Here is a 14,650-nt window from a genome sequence, read left to right as displayed (position 1 = left end):
CCCACTAAAGCCACCGCTATTTAAACTGGTGACACTAACCACACAGTATATAGATGTGTTAGTTCATAGCTGTCCTGACGCAACATAAATGAGGAATGGGCAAAGTGGGTTGGGGTGGGAAATAAATACAATATGTAAACAAAAAAATATATTAATTGTTTGATTTTTTTGAAATTGCATACATACATATGCATTTCCCTATTTTAGGCAGAATTAGAAAAAATGTAAAAATGTAATAAAAATTTAAAAAACAAACAAAATAAATGTTTTTATTGCTCATTGACAAAAGCTGACTGATATGAAAAAAATGTAATTGTTCGCTGACAAAAGCTGACTGATGTGAAAGGAAAAATTGTAAATGCTCTCTGACAAAAGCCGACTGATATGAAACGAAAAATTATAATTGCCCGCTGACAAAAGCTGACTGATATGAAAAGAACAAATTGAATTGCTCGCTGACAAAAGCTGACTGATATGACACGAACAAATTAGAATTGCTCGCTGACAAAAACTGGCTGATATGAAACGGAAAATTATAATTGCTCGCTGACAAAAGCGGACTGATATGAAAATTATAATTGATCGCTGAGAAAAGCTGACTGATATGAAACGAAAAATTCTAGGTGCTCGCTGACAAAAGCTGACTGCTATGAAATTTTGAAATTCGATTTCATTTTACTAGTCAGCCATGAGTCTCAGCAGTGAACGTATATTTTAATTCAACTCATGAATCAATTTTTTACAAGATTGGCTAGTTTTCAGAACTCTCTTTTATTGTGTTGTTTATATAAGAAGAGAGTTGAGAGTTTGCGCCCCCAATCTGAATTTGAAATTAAAACAACTCAATTTCTTGGTTTCTGTTTTTTAACCACATTCAATGTAAATATGTATTTGTTGTTTATGGTATAGACATTCCGTCTGCTTGGATATAACGCTGTTTAGCTGCTAGTTTGCGACCCGCATATGATATATGTAGTATGCATGCGTCGGTTGCCGCTGCGGTCTGTTTTGTGGGAGATTATAGTTATAACTTTGATTATTTGTAACCCTTCGCTTGCTCCTCCTTCTGCTATGGCTTGCTCTATGGTGTGGCATGTGTGGGGCTTAAATAGAGAGGCGTTAACTAACTTAATTGCAAGGGGTATTCATTAGTGTCTCGTGTAAATAATTTCAATGCCTTCAAACATTCTTTGGGTTTGGTTTTGTCGTGGATCTTAAAACTTAACGATAGGCCATAACAATTAAGATTTAACAATAGAGAACCAAAAAATGTTTGGTAATAGGTATATAATCGTCTTTGTTTGTTTGATGTTGTTTGTTTATAGTTTATAGGTAAATTGAGTGATTGTATTTGACTTGACTAGGATTTGGTTCCTTCCATCCAGCGATCATCTCTCTTTGGTTGCTGCTGCTGCTGCTGCTCTCCCATGGTTAATATATATATATATTTATGGAGCTAATGCTGTTGCACGCTGGGTTCTCCGTTCTTCCGTTCCTGCCCATGGGCGTGCTGGACAAATCTCAATGTTGCATGATTTTGCTGCGATTACGAATTACGATTCCAATTCCAATTCCTAATCCGGATTGGAGAGTAGAGTGTTTCTCTGCTTAGTTGAGGACTCCATGTGGGTTGCCTCTTTTTAATAAAGTACATTTATGCAACATGCAGTTGTATATGTGGATATATCATATCTGTATCTGTATATATATATCTATATATTGTTCAATATTTTATGCACGCACCCCCCGTTACCCAAAAATTCCAATTTACATACAAAATGCTAACCATACCGCACATACCATGAGTACTCTACTCTCTACGCCCCCACCCACCCATACTATCCGCTACCTTCCCGCTAGGGTCTTAAAAAATTGGTGCCAACATACATATGTTATCCTGTCTGTAGGTGTATCTGTGGGTCGTGTTTTACTCTGTGTGTATCTGTGTATTCTGTGTGCGTATCTTTTTGTGTGTGTTTTATTAAATGCAGAAGTTCGACTTTTGCCCAGCTCCTGCCATACCCATCGACCTTTTTCCCATTTTCCCTTTGATCTGTCTGCTGGTTTAGTGTTTTTTGTTTTTCCCCCCGCTGGCCCTCTTTGGCGGGGGTTTTTCCTGCTCTTTCTGGCATTCTTTTGTGCACGGGATAGGGACGATGTGGCCAGGGAAAAATTACATGTTCCTGCACTGGGCACAGACGGAGCGCGCCTTTGTATTGTCACGCACAAAATCATGCACATTGAATTTTCCATCATCGCCGTGGTCGTATCCGCGACTCTTAAGCTGCCTGCAGGCGACAACAGATGTGAGTGGGTGGAAATCAGTATCATAAATGAATGAAATTCCCAGAAGAAACTTATTGCCACAGAGACCAAGGGGAAGAAGACTTACCTAGCCACCGCTGTAAAGGCCAGCTCCACATTGAGTCCCGTCTTGGCTGATGTCTCCATGAATGGTACATTGTGCTCCCTGCCCAGGCGCTCGCCATCCTCCCTCTTCACCTGTCGCTCACTGCCACTGCAATCGGCCTTGTTGCCTTGAAAAACAAAAGTGAATTTGATTCGAAACTCATAAGTGGATTAAATCGTTACAGCTGGGGAAAAGCTTTCAGCTTTTAGCTGCAGCATCCGTGGCATGGCAGGCTCACCTATTAAAACGATGACCACGTCCTCCTGGGCATACTCCCGTATCTCACCGAGCCAGGCGCGTATGTTGTCGTAGGTGGTCTTGTTGGTCACATCGTACAGCAGCAGCAGAGCTTCGGTTTTGGGTTTGGTTTCGGTGTCCATGTCGATGTCCGTGTTGATTGCCGGTTCGCATGCAGATTTCAGATAAATTCAATTAGCATCAAAGGCAGGGGATAATTGCAAAAGGATATAGTTGGGCGTTTGGGCTCCCTCACCGTGTGCATCCCGGTAGTAAGCGTGTGTAACGCTGCGAAAACGCTCCTGTCCGGCCGTGTCCCAGATCTGTAGCTTCACGCGTGTGCCATCGACGACGACCACTTTGTTCTGGATTGTGCAACACGATTTTGTAAATGCAATTAATTATTGTTTTAAATGCACACCAGGTTTCGACCGAGAAAATCCAATTGTTATGTAAAATGCAATTAATTTACGAAAATGTTCATGCATAACAACCGTGCCCAGAATTATTACACAGAGAGAGACAGAGAGGGAGAGAGAGAATCGAAACACGTTGCGTATGCTTAATGCATTTCGCATACGCAGCTTGTTCCATTTATGAAGACCCAAAAAAAAAATACAAACATGCAGGCGAAGGGGGGGGCATGGGAATGGTATACATATTCATAAGTAAGTAAGGGGCAGACGCAGCAATTTCCATGATGAAAGCAGAGCCACTGCCACTCCCGTAATGAGTGGCAGACATTCGGCCATTGCCATTGCCATTGCCAATGCCACTCCCCCTACCTACTGACTACTCAGACAGTCAGTCAATAGCATAAAAGATACACAGTTGCACAGATGAATATGGAACATGGAACATGGCTGGGCTACTACACGAAAAAGGTACGAGCATAAAGATAAATGGATGGATGTTTATTGCCGAATGTGTGTGAGGGTTGCCTTGATTTGATTTCAATTTCTCCTTTGGTAGACAGTAAGAAGACTAAAAGATAAACCAAAAATGTTTCTGGCTGAGTAAACAAAATGTCAATGCACTGGCAGAATTCGGTTGAGATTTGTTGGTGATGGGGGCAATATAGACACAGGAAATATTTGGGGAAAAATGAAATGAAAAACGAAAACAACAATTCAAATAACACACATTCTCCACACATATTCATATTCATATTCGTATACAATATTCATTTACTTTATATGTTGTATGCTGTACTTAGAACCAATTTACAAGTTGGCCAAGAATCAGCCGAGCTGAAAAATCAACATGAACGAACCACTCCCCAGCGAATCTCATTTTAAGTTCAGGTTCAGGTCATTCCCCAATGCCTACTCAACCTTCTCTAAAAGTTAGACAATGCCCCTGGATCGACATATATTTAATATAGGGAAAACATGGAAACAATTTAAAGTCAAGGAAACCTAGCCAGGACCTAGCTACAGCACCCCCAGCATCAGGCAGGCACTTGTAAAATTTCATTGGAGTATAAGTAAGAGACAGAGAGCGAGAGAGAGAGAGGATAGCTTGAGCAAGTGAAGATGATAGAGATAGAGAAATTGTTAAAGGCAAGTCCCGCTTGTAATTTAATAAATTTATGAGCCATGGAACAGAGACAGAGACAGACACAGAGAGGGAGCCTCGGGGGCAGCAGAACCTCTAAGCCACTAAATGTTGCACCGCACAAAAACCACACAATAATAAGCATAATAAAATTACAACAACTTAAACGAGCACACAGATAAAGATACATTTAGAGAACTGCTACAGGTACACACAGCACAGACACAGACGCACACACAGGCAGACCGAAGGAGAGGAAAAACATCAACAAGTCCTTTTCAAGTTCACATGCTTTTTAATAAATAGTCCCCCAAGGATCTTTAGCAACAGGACCCCCCGGCCTGCAGCACACACAAACACACACAGAAAGCAGACAACAAGCAGAGGGTTACTGGGAATACTGGGATTGGGACTGGAATGAGGATGGGGGGATGAGGATTCTGTGGTACTGAAAGATAAGGTTTGAACAAGAACTAAACGTAAAGAGGACAACCGCAGGCAGTACTACGAAATCAGGAAAACCGCAACTCATAGAGGAGGTCACACAGACAGAGAGACAGAGAGAGAGAGAGAGAGAGGCGAACAGAGAGAGGCGGAGGGTAAATATACACAGAGTGAGTGAGAGGTAAGCAGGTGAAAATCGCATTGAAAGCCTTGACAACTGTTGACAGGAGACACACACACAGAGACACAGACACAAACAGAAAGTGGAACACAGAGAAAGAGCCAGGAGAAAGACATAAGAGTAGGATGATGTATGGATGGATAGATATATGGATGTTTAACACAGAGTAACACAGTAGGACAGTGAGACAGAGAGACAGAAAGAGACAGTCAGAGAGAGAGAGAGAGAGACAACACTTAGAAAGAACAACAATTACAACAACGAGAACGAGAAAAAGAACATCTAAAGACTTTTTGGGTATAAAGCGCCTCTTACCCTAAAATCAATGCCAACGGTGCTCAGGAAATAGCTGGGCACATAGCGACCATCGCGGAATCGTATCAACAGCGATGTCTTGCCCACTCCCGAATCGCCCAGCATAATGACCTATGCCGTGCCGCATTCAACAACCAAAGAACCAAAGAGCATGATATGATATGTGTCAGAGGTAGCAGTAGCATTTAAATGATTATTTATGTACATGGGACTGATGATATGAATGCCTTTTTCTGTGGTTTTCATTTGCTTTACTTATGCTAAATATTATATGCGATGAGCTGGCTGCTTATGAGTACATAGAAACATACGAAATGGGGGCCCTACTCTACGCTCCCCCAAACCAACAGCATATCCAAAATCCTCTTCTTGTTGACTTTAACGTTTTGGGGCAAAGTGAATGTCTGAATGTTAGCTTAGTTATCTAAACATTGCAATTCCTGGAATTTGCCTGGGAAAAATAATATTTGCCACCGGCGGCTGGCTCTTGCTATGCCTTTCGTTGAAAACGAAACTATCCACAGAGAATTTTCTGGAATAGCTGGGAAATTAAATGCTGATTTCTATGTAACTTCTAGCTCTCCTTTAGCACAATTTAAATGAGGCTTACAGCTGCCCTTGGAGAAATTATATGCTCCCCAGTCGCTAACGAGCATTTGCGCAAATAAATGAACATTTTCTATGCAGCTTTCTCTTATTTTGTTATACATATACATATGTATGTAAAGTATATATTTTTTATTCCCGTGACACTGCTTGGCAGCTGTGTGACAGGAAGTTGCCGCGAGGAATTCTATCATAATTCTCTTGAATCACTCTAATCAACAGCAGCGGCAGATGAAACTTTCTGTCGGCAACTCAGCGACTGGCCTGTTTGCTTTAACAACTTTTCGTTTTCTGCGTTTAATTTCCTTTGTCACTTGGCACTTTATTGAGTTTTATGACTTTATTTTGCTGCCTGCTTATGTAAATCACATTGTAAATCAGGGCCCAAAAGCCGATCAGAGCCAGAACGAATATAAAAGCCAGCCCCTCGTAAAAGAGCCGACAGTCAGACAGCCAGCAAAGGAGCTGCTGCTGCTGCTTCTGCTGTTGCTGTCAAATAAAAAGGTATAATACATAAATCAAATTGTGGCTGGGGCTCCTTGAACTCGTCCTTTGTTGTCGCCCGTTTTTTGTGCATGCAAATTGGCATTTGTCGCATTGAATCGAAAGAAAAGAAAGGATTCTGGGATGCAGAATTCCATTTGGCTTTTCACCACAATTTTGATGGATAAATGTCGTTTGGCTAATTCCCCAATTAGGGTTTGGGGTTTTGGATCTCCCTTACGCCCCTATTCACCTTGCCCATGATGTCGAAGTCCTCGTCATCATCCGGTCCATTGCCGGATGAAATCATGCGTATGAGTGCCCGTCCGGCGTTCTTGCAGAGCGTGGCACTGGCTCCCTCGGTGCCAGGTCCTGGAGCTGGTGGCGCCACAGTAGTGGCTCTACCTGCAGCAGCAGCAGCTGCAGCATTACCATTGCCACCAGCATTCACGCCGCCACCACCGCCGCCAGTGTCCAGAAGCGGCTGCTGCTCGGGGGCCGAGGTCAATCGAACGCTGCTCAGACGAGCCATGAAACCATTGCCACTGGAGAGATGTGGCGACTGCTGGGCCTGGAACAGGGACGATGCGGTCATAAATTCGGGCAGCAGCGGCTGCTGGGAGATCGACTGCTGTCGCTGGTGGACAATCACGCTGGGCCGGCGCTTCGGGTAGCCATCGTCATCGGAGTCGTCCGAGTTGATGCCATTGATCTTGTCCAGCGTCTTGGGGGGCAGTTGGCCCGGTGTGATGTGCTGCCAGGTGGGCTTCACCAGCGATTCGCGTCGTGTGGGCGAGGCGTTGGCCAGGGGCGAGGGCGGGGCGGCACTGGCTGCCGATATCGAGGGCTTCCTGCCGCCCGATGGTGAGGGGCTGGCAATGGAATCGCTGCGGTAACGGGTCTGCTGACGACGCATCTTTGAAACCTTACTGGAGAGCAGCGGAAGTCCTTCCTTGTCGATTGAGTGGCTTGATTCTATATTTAACACACGCACAGAAATCAATAATCTGGGTTCAACTTTCCGAGATGCGGATACATCTTCATTATTGAGAGCAGATGGGGAGGGGCAAAACGAAACCAACCCCCAAGAGGGAATCCCCCAAAGAACCCTTCGAGTTTGTTTAGGTCTCAACACACACACACACACACACAGCACACAATTCTCTATATATTACATAGTAAATATGTACAATATTCTTGTATCTTTTGAAGGATCCAACAAAGTCATTAAAACTCATTAAAAACCATAAACAAGCAAAGAGCAAACTTTCATTATCCTCCGCGCAGAAATAATAATTTTAAAAAATAAATTAACATTCAAATTCCCGTTCTACTTTACACTCCCCCCCCCCCACAGTCCCCCGGAATAAAACAATGAACGAACAGGTGCAAATTGAATGTAATTTGTTTGTGCCCCCCACTCGTCTCTGTGGCACCTCGGACGCACACACAAAATGAAATGAAAACCGAAACCCAGAAATGCTTCAGGGCACCACACAACTCAACTGTCGTTGACAACAAGTCGGCAAGGGTGTATGGGTGTATGGGTGTAGGTGGCACTGGTCAAAGGTGCGGGTGGCTGTTGTGGTTTTAGTCGCTAAATCAACAGTTGGCAAGCAAAACCGCTACCCAACAACCAGGCGGGAAAACCACAGATGACTATGAAGGCAAAACAGTACGCAACAGAATGGACCAGGAACGCATCGAAGCGTGGCCGTGGCCAACTAAATTTTCAACTAATTATGCGTTGTAGCAGCCACAAAAGGGGCGGTAGCTGTGGCCGGGCCAAGAGAGGTGGGCCTTGAGCGTGGGAGTACAGTGCTGCCTTGTGATTAACTGGCGCTCATTAACACCCGAGAAATGGTCTGTCAATAAACTGATTTTATTTTCGCTCATTTTTCACAGCATACTCTTTGGGGCAGCGAAATGTTTACAAAATTCTATGAAATTTTAGTAATTCAATTTTGAGGGAAAATATTAAATCAAATTACACTGCACTCCTCTGCACCCACCAAAAATTCAGTTGAAAATATTAAGCAGAAATATAATTTCGCAAGGGTAAAGTTCACAGAACTTTTATTTGCTTTGACATTTCGGTGTGCTGAGGCAGCAGTAGCAGCGGCAGCTGCAAAACAAATTCCAATCCGAACTTTATTTTAATTTGCTGCCAAACAAATGTTCCAAATGCCAATACATTTACTATATGTGTGTGTATATCAATTGAAAAACCCTTTTGAAAATCCTCAGACGGTTATTCCGTGCGAAATTACTGGACCCATTGTGCACGGCTGTCTGCGTCCTGTCGCTTTACCTGGGATTCAGAAGGCCGCCTGTCGAGCCGGGGGTTTGCTTTTATCCCACTTTGGCAGCTCCTTAAAATGTTTTTTATGGCGCTGGATCGGTGGTTGAGGGGGTGGAGTCCTTAAATGCAGGTCAACGGCAGCGTCGAACACGTGCGAAACGTTAACTACTTTCTGAAGGCGCATAAAGGCGCGTTCATCGTCGTCCATCCTCCAGGAGTGGTTGGAAGTGAAGTGCCCAAGATGGAATGACAATGAAATCGGATAGCTCTGGAGTGCGACTCCCCCGTGTGTGGGGAAGGAACCAAACATTTATTAAAGCAGAAAAAGTATACATTTACCAATTAGGCTACACAGCAAACTCACAATTCCTGGAAACACACAACAACTCACATTCGAGCATCTTAAATTAGATCCGAAATTCCAAATAAATTGAGTGACTACACAATGTCCTGCCAGTATGTATTTGCCCTTGTCCAGAGTTTCAGTTGCCTTTTCATACTTCTCCTTTCATACTTTTTTTTTCCGTGTTGTTGTTTTTATGCAAATATGGCAAATGATATTTGAAAAGTTTACCCTTTTTCCTCCTACCCTGGGTAGTAGGTGTCGATCCATGAAATAACCTCTCGGGCAACCGAACCGAACGAACCATCCAGCAATTTACTTTAATCAACTTAAACGCAATGTTGATAACAAAAGTTTTTAATTGGGTTGTCGCTGTTCTGCTGCTCTTCGACTCCGCCGCCGCCGCCGCTTCCTATCTCCTGACCTGCTGTTGACAACAGCCAAAAAAAATATTTAAAAAAAACGGAAATGAAAAAAAAAAGGAAAAGTAAAATTTCCTTTCTCTGAGTACACGAAATTTCTGTTCAAAGCTAAAAGTTAAAAGAATTTGTTCTCTTTTCCCTTTCATAAATTGAGTGCGCAGGAGACAGTGGAGAAAGTGCGAGGGAGAGTGAAGAGTGGAGCGAAGAATGCCGAAAAATTGTAAACTGTTTGGGACATTCGTCGTGCAATTATACAAAGCTAAAGCGAAAACATAAGTGACAAAGTCCCAAGGACGGTTCATTGCACACACAGCAAGCGGTGGGCGGCACACGGACCACGGCCCACTGGCCACGCAGGACACAATACTCATGTAAGCGTATGTCCTGCAACACCCACACACAATCAGGGACACGCTCAATCACGCAGCTTAACGCGGCAGCGAAGGAGCAAGCAGCAGCAGGAGCAGCAGTAGACAGGAATGCCAGACAATAGTTTCCTGATTGCATGAGCAGCTTTAAGGAAATGAAAAGCGTGAAGGCAGGACCGGACAGGACAGGACAGGACAGTCCTCCCTCCCACATACGCACACAGATTTTGAAGGGGAAAAAACTTCAAGTTGATGCGAGCGTAAAGCCAATCGACAGGACAAAAGCAAAACGTTTTCGCGTAAAACATTTTCAAGATCTTTCAAGTCCCTAGCATCATCCGCTTACATCCGCATGACCATAATTCACTCCCATTGCATCTTGTGGTAGAGAGAGAGAGCGAGAGAGAGAAAGGTGCAAATCTCCCCCAGAGATTTGTGCTAGTAATCGGCTTAAAAGGCGATTCAAGTGACTGCCACCACGTCCTCGTCCTCAGAGTGAATCCCTGTGGAAATTTCGAAACGACAAGAAACAGGACAGGGGACACCTGTGGAAATGGTTTGCTTTTAATTGCGAAATCGATGCACACCATTGAAAGTCGCACACAGCCTCCATACCCCATACGCTACCCCATGCCATGCCCCATGGGAGAAGCCTTGAACTGAAGCCACAAGCTGCTTAAAAAGTTTCCTCAAATTGCAGCCAGACAAACAGATAGTTGGGTGGCGGGACAGGAGTGACCTTCGGACGGCTGGCATTGATGCGCATTTTATGGCCCGTTCGCATAATTAGTGCGCATCTAAAAGAAAGAACAATGGATTCGTATTTGAACTCGAACTCGGACTCGGACTGAACATCCCAGACAGTCGGTCCATGAATCAAACGTGAGGCCAAACTCGATTATAATCCAATGCGTAGCTGCAATTTCTATTTGATTGCAGACAAAAGAGAGAGAGCTGGGAATCCGATCAACTGTATGTACGTAGGAACAAAGATTGATTAGTTTCTGTGATGAGCAGAGTTTTGTATGGGGGCTATAATTGATAGTGGGAAGTGGTGAGAATACATATGTGCACAAAATTTAATTAGAAATATTCCCAATTCGCGTATAATTACTGGAACTTCCACTTTGGCCCATGTCATCCATCACACATCATTGGAGATTCCCTTTGATCTCTCGAACATCAAACAGATTAACAAATTAGATGCCAAAACCAACAATTATTTACCACTGCATTTTAATTATTTATATAAAAAAGGGCTTTGTGTTTTTTTTGTATAACATCATAAATGTTTGTCTATCATAAATGGTTTTCATTTCATTTATTTTTAAACACGCGCAGGACCTTGTACCCCCACAAACACCACACAACACACTCTCGCAGAGACACACACACACAGGGACGGCGGGGAAGTAAGCGCCAAAAATAACTGGGAATTTGGTTTGTGGCGCGCAACAATGAAATGCAAATGTGCAATGTTTTGGCTCCCCCCCAGCCTTCTGCCAATTGGTTGTTGAGACAACCAAAATGTCTACTTTTACTTGTTCACTTTTACTTTACTTAAAGTTGTTTTCCTCCTTTAGCTAAATGTATTTTTGGCTGAAGCGTAGCAGCTGAAGCTGAATGGAGAGAAAGGAAGAGAGCTTGGGATTGCGCGCCCGTTGATGACTATCGAAGCGTCCGTTCGCAGCAGAGCTCCAAGCTAGACTGAATGGAGCCCGACGAGCCAAAAAAAAGGAGCCCAAAGCTGGGTAGGTAGCCCGCAACCAAAGTGTGTGAAACGAAGGTGCTGCGAAGCCCAGCGAGCGCTCTCTGGAAGGTGCGCATTTGTTTTCCTAGGCAGAGCACACGCAGAGCAGGGCCGGGCGAGTGAGAGCGTGGCCATGGCAACGTTTCACCTCATTTCAATACACACCTTGACCGAGACCTTCGCCCGCTTCGGCTGACTTCGGGTTTGGCTTTGGCTTTGGCTTTGAAGCAGCAGCAGCAGCAGTAGCCCTGGCCTAGAAACGTGATGCGAGCGGGGGTCGGAGTGGGCGTGGAGCGCCCTGCAATGAAAGTGAGCTGCAACCTCAAAAAGGAGGGAGTGAGAGCCGAGCCGAGCCAGGGCAAATGAAACGGTTGCACTTGAACTTCATTGGCGGCCATTGTGGCAGGTAGCCAGGCTGCTGGCTGCTGTTCGTGTAATGTGCTCGTGCGTGTCGCTGTCGTCTGTGTGTTTGTTCTGCGCGTCTGTGTTTGGAGTGAAAGTGAAAGGCAGCAACAGGTTCTTTGTGTGTGTGCGTGTGGGTGAACGGGTGCCAGCTGCACCCACTTATTAAGCAGAAGGGCAATCAACGTGTCAACAACATGGAAGGGGCTGCCTGGGAGTTTATAAAAATATTTACATGCCTTTGGAACAAAACAAAAAATCAATTTGAGGGATTTACGCACGCCTAAGAGTACTGTACTCCTGTACGTGGTGGGCATGCCTAAAAATAGAAAATCCCCGGCGATTACAAAAGACAATATGTTGCCTATTTAGCCGCGAAATGCTCGCATCGTATTTGTACACTGCCCGAAAGGTCAGAGCAGGTATATGCTTCACTCAAGTGTTGGGCATTGTAATTTCTCGCAGTGTGAATGGGAGGGTGGAGCGGGGATTCTTTGGGGTGTAACGGCTCTGGGCAGCTGTTGTCCAATTACACACACACACAGCAAGCAAACACAGACAAAGACAGAGACAGACACTGAGAGGACTTCTACGTTGGGTACAAAAGCGAGCCGAACGGAACCCATTCGAATGTGCGTCAATAAGTACATGGGGCGGCAGGGTAGGGGTAGGGGAGGGAAGCTTCGACTCGGGTTTTGGGGTCAGGTTTTTGTTGGTTATGGTTTACGGGTGGATGGGTGGTTGCTTCATGCAGCAGGCAGCGCTACGGAGAGTTGCCTTAAGGCTAAGGCTAAGCGCAGCACTCGTGCTGTGCTCGATTTCCACTCACCGTCAGAGCAATGCCCACCGTCGCCGAGAAGGAGCCCAGCCGAAATTCGCCCGTATTGTATTTGACCAGGAAGGATGTCTTGCCCACGCCAGAGTCCCCCAGCAGTATCGTCTTGTGATTGACCGTGTCGTCGAAGGGTTGCAAATTGGCCGTCGGCTGTGCCTGATGCATGTCCACCTCATCGTAACGATATGAACGCCAGCCATCGTCGTAATCGTCGTAGTCATCTCCAGTGCCGTAGGCGTACATCTGGAGAGCTTCTCGTGAGGGTCGGTAGCCCGGATATCCTGTGGCCGTCCGCTGCACGGGCGCCATTATGGCGTCGTCATGGAAGTGATGGCTGCTGCCCGTCAGGCTCTGCTGGCTTTGATGATGATGCGGATACTGGTGATGGTGATAATGATGATGCTGTTGCTGCTGCTGCTGCTGCTGCGTCGTTGTTGCTGCGGATGCGGAAGCCGCCACCGTGGCTGATATTGATACGGGTGCGGCGGGGGGATTGTAACAGCCATCTCCAAAGGGCCGGCGACGCAGCTCCTCGATGCGGGCCTGTGTGGTCTCTGCATCCTCGAAGACGTCGTCGCTCATGCTGCTGGCATCGTCGTGGTGGTGCGTTGTTGTTCCCGTTCCAGTACCAGTGCCAGTTCCCGTTATCCCCGTTGCTGCTGTTGCGGCCATTTTGGACTGGGGGCTTGTGTCTTGGGACGAGCTTTTATCCTGCGCTTTCCTCGATGTCCTTATGGTTTTAACATTTGAATTCTGTTTTTGAGCTTTTTTACATTCCGTTGTGCTTTCCCTCTCTCTCTTGCTGTGCTCTCTCTCTTTTGCGTGTACTCCCGCTCTTTATGACTTTGACATTTGCCTATCCGGCTGTTTGTGTGGCACGTTTTCTGAATGAAATTTTTGGTTCTCGGGCTTTTAGAGCACGGTGAAGGGAGTAGGGGGGCGTTGCTATTATTATTTTCTATTTGCAAATAAGCTTAATATTTTCGCTATCCTTATCAGTAGTGTGTCCAGATTCCCTAATCGTTATTCGTTAGTTATAGTTATATTCGTTCTATACAATTGAACTGCATAAGTATTGGTTTTTCCTTGCGGTTTGGTTTGGTTTGGTGTTTCGTTTAAAGCCACTAATTAGTAGTATCTATGTATGTATATAAATGGTAACTAGCTAAACATATTGACTATCATTTATAGGTTATGCGCTAATTGGTGCTTGGTTTTCACTATTCATTTATGTTTTATCATTAATAATTATTTGCAATGTCTTGCTTGGTGTTTTTTTATTCGGTTAAAGCTTTTAGGTTTGGTTTTACTAGTTTAATTTATTTCATTTAATTGGTTAATTGGTTTTCTCTCCTCTCTGCGAAAATATTGCGTTTGATTCGTGACTTTGGTGTTGTTCTTGTTCTTGTTGTTGGTGTTGGTATTTCACTATCACAGCATAAATAAAATAATGTCATCGTCGTTGCCGTTTGCCGTCCATGTCGCGCTCTTGCCCCCGCCACGCGAACCCGAACCCCAAAAACCCCAACACAATAGTAAAAGAATATCTGCAGTCTCCAGTTACAGTTCCTTATTTCGACTGCTGTCCTGAGCTTTTGCTTTCATTCTCTCTGTCTCTCTCTCTTGTTAGCTCTGCTCTCTTTATTGCTTTGACATTTGAAAATAGAACGTTCTGAACCGAACTGGTTCTTTGTTAATTTTATTCACATAGTGGCGGCAAATTCTGTTGGAACACACTTACGTTTAATGCTTTGGACGTATCTATTTTTGTTTGTTTATTTTATAGATAATCCAATAAAAAGAGTCCTATAAGTTAGCCAATATCACTAACGAATATCCAAATCAAGCTTTATGACTCAAATATAGCGTAATTAAGAGGGCTAAGTTTGTTCTTATCCTCGGTATATTACGGTATATTTTTAAAATGAGTATGTGTGTTCAGGTATATTTCTGTGGATCAGGCTGTTCATAGTTTTGAATGTTTTGAAAAAACAA

General features: G+C 44.4%; 1 protein-coding gene across 3 annotated transcripts; it reads right to left on the bottom strand.

Annotated features, from left to right (window-relative positions):
• Nucleotides 1–1,415: 1,415 nt before the first annotated feature.
• Nucleotides 1,416–14,237, bottom strand: LOC111068591 (ras-related protein Rab-26). 3 transcript variants are annotated; one of them, XM_022358175.2, is made up of 7 exons: nt 11,224–11,552; nt 6,487–7,208; nt 5,145–5,255; nt 2,904–3,012; nt 2,649–2,759; nt 2,393–2,537; nt 1,416–2,288 (listed from the first exon to the last, which is right to left on the bottom strand). In XM_022358175.2, the coding sequence occupies exons 2-7, from the start codon at nt 7,147–7,149 to the stop codon at nt 2,174–2,176; spliced, it is 1,254 nt and encodes a 417-aa protein (XP_022213867.2). In that variant the 5' UTR covers nt 7,150–7,208; nt 11,224–11,552; the 3' UTR covers nt 1,416–2,173. The 3 variants fall into 3 exon arrangements, with proteins under 3 accessions (XP_022213867.2, XP_022213866.2, XP_022213868.2); XM_022358174.2 differs by having other exon boundaries at nt 11,229–11,552; XM_022358176.2 differs by lacking the exons at nt 5,145–5,255; nt 6,487–7,208; nt 11,224–11,552 and adding an exon at nt 12,650–14,237.
• Nucleotides 14,238–14,650: the final 413 nt, after the last annotated feature.

Source organism: Drosophila obscura, unplaced genomic scaffold (genome assembly GCF_018151105.1).
Source record: "Drosophila obscura isolate BZ-5 IFL unplaced genomic scaffold, ASM1815110v1 contig_1, whole genome shotgun sequence".
In the NCBI taxonomy this organism is placed as follows: domain Eukaryota; kingdom Metazoa; phylum Arthropoda; class Insecta; order Diptera; family Drosophilidae; genus Drosophila; species Drosophila obscura.
The sequence above is the reverse complement of the archived record's forward strand: the minus strand, read 5'-3'. Positions and strand labels throughout refer to the sequence as shown.

Bases quoted from the DNA above. Each gene is read 5' to 3' on its own strand.
- LOC111068591 (XM_022358175.2), bottom strand. From the start codon at position 7,149: ATGCGTCGTCAGCAGACCCGTTACCGCAGCGATTCCATTGCCAGCCCC. The intron at 2,760-2,903 runs GTGAGGGAGCCC...CCAAAACCGAAG, and splicing joins TTACTACCGGGATGCACACG to CTCTGCTGCTGCTGTACGAT. The intron at 2,538-2,648 runs GTGAGCCTGCCA...TTGTTTTTCAAG, and splicing joins CGTGGTCATCGTTTTAATAG to GCAACAAGGCCGATTGCAGT.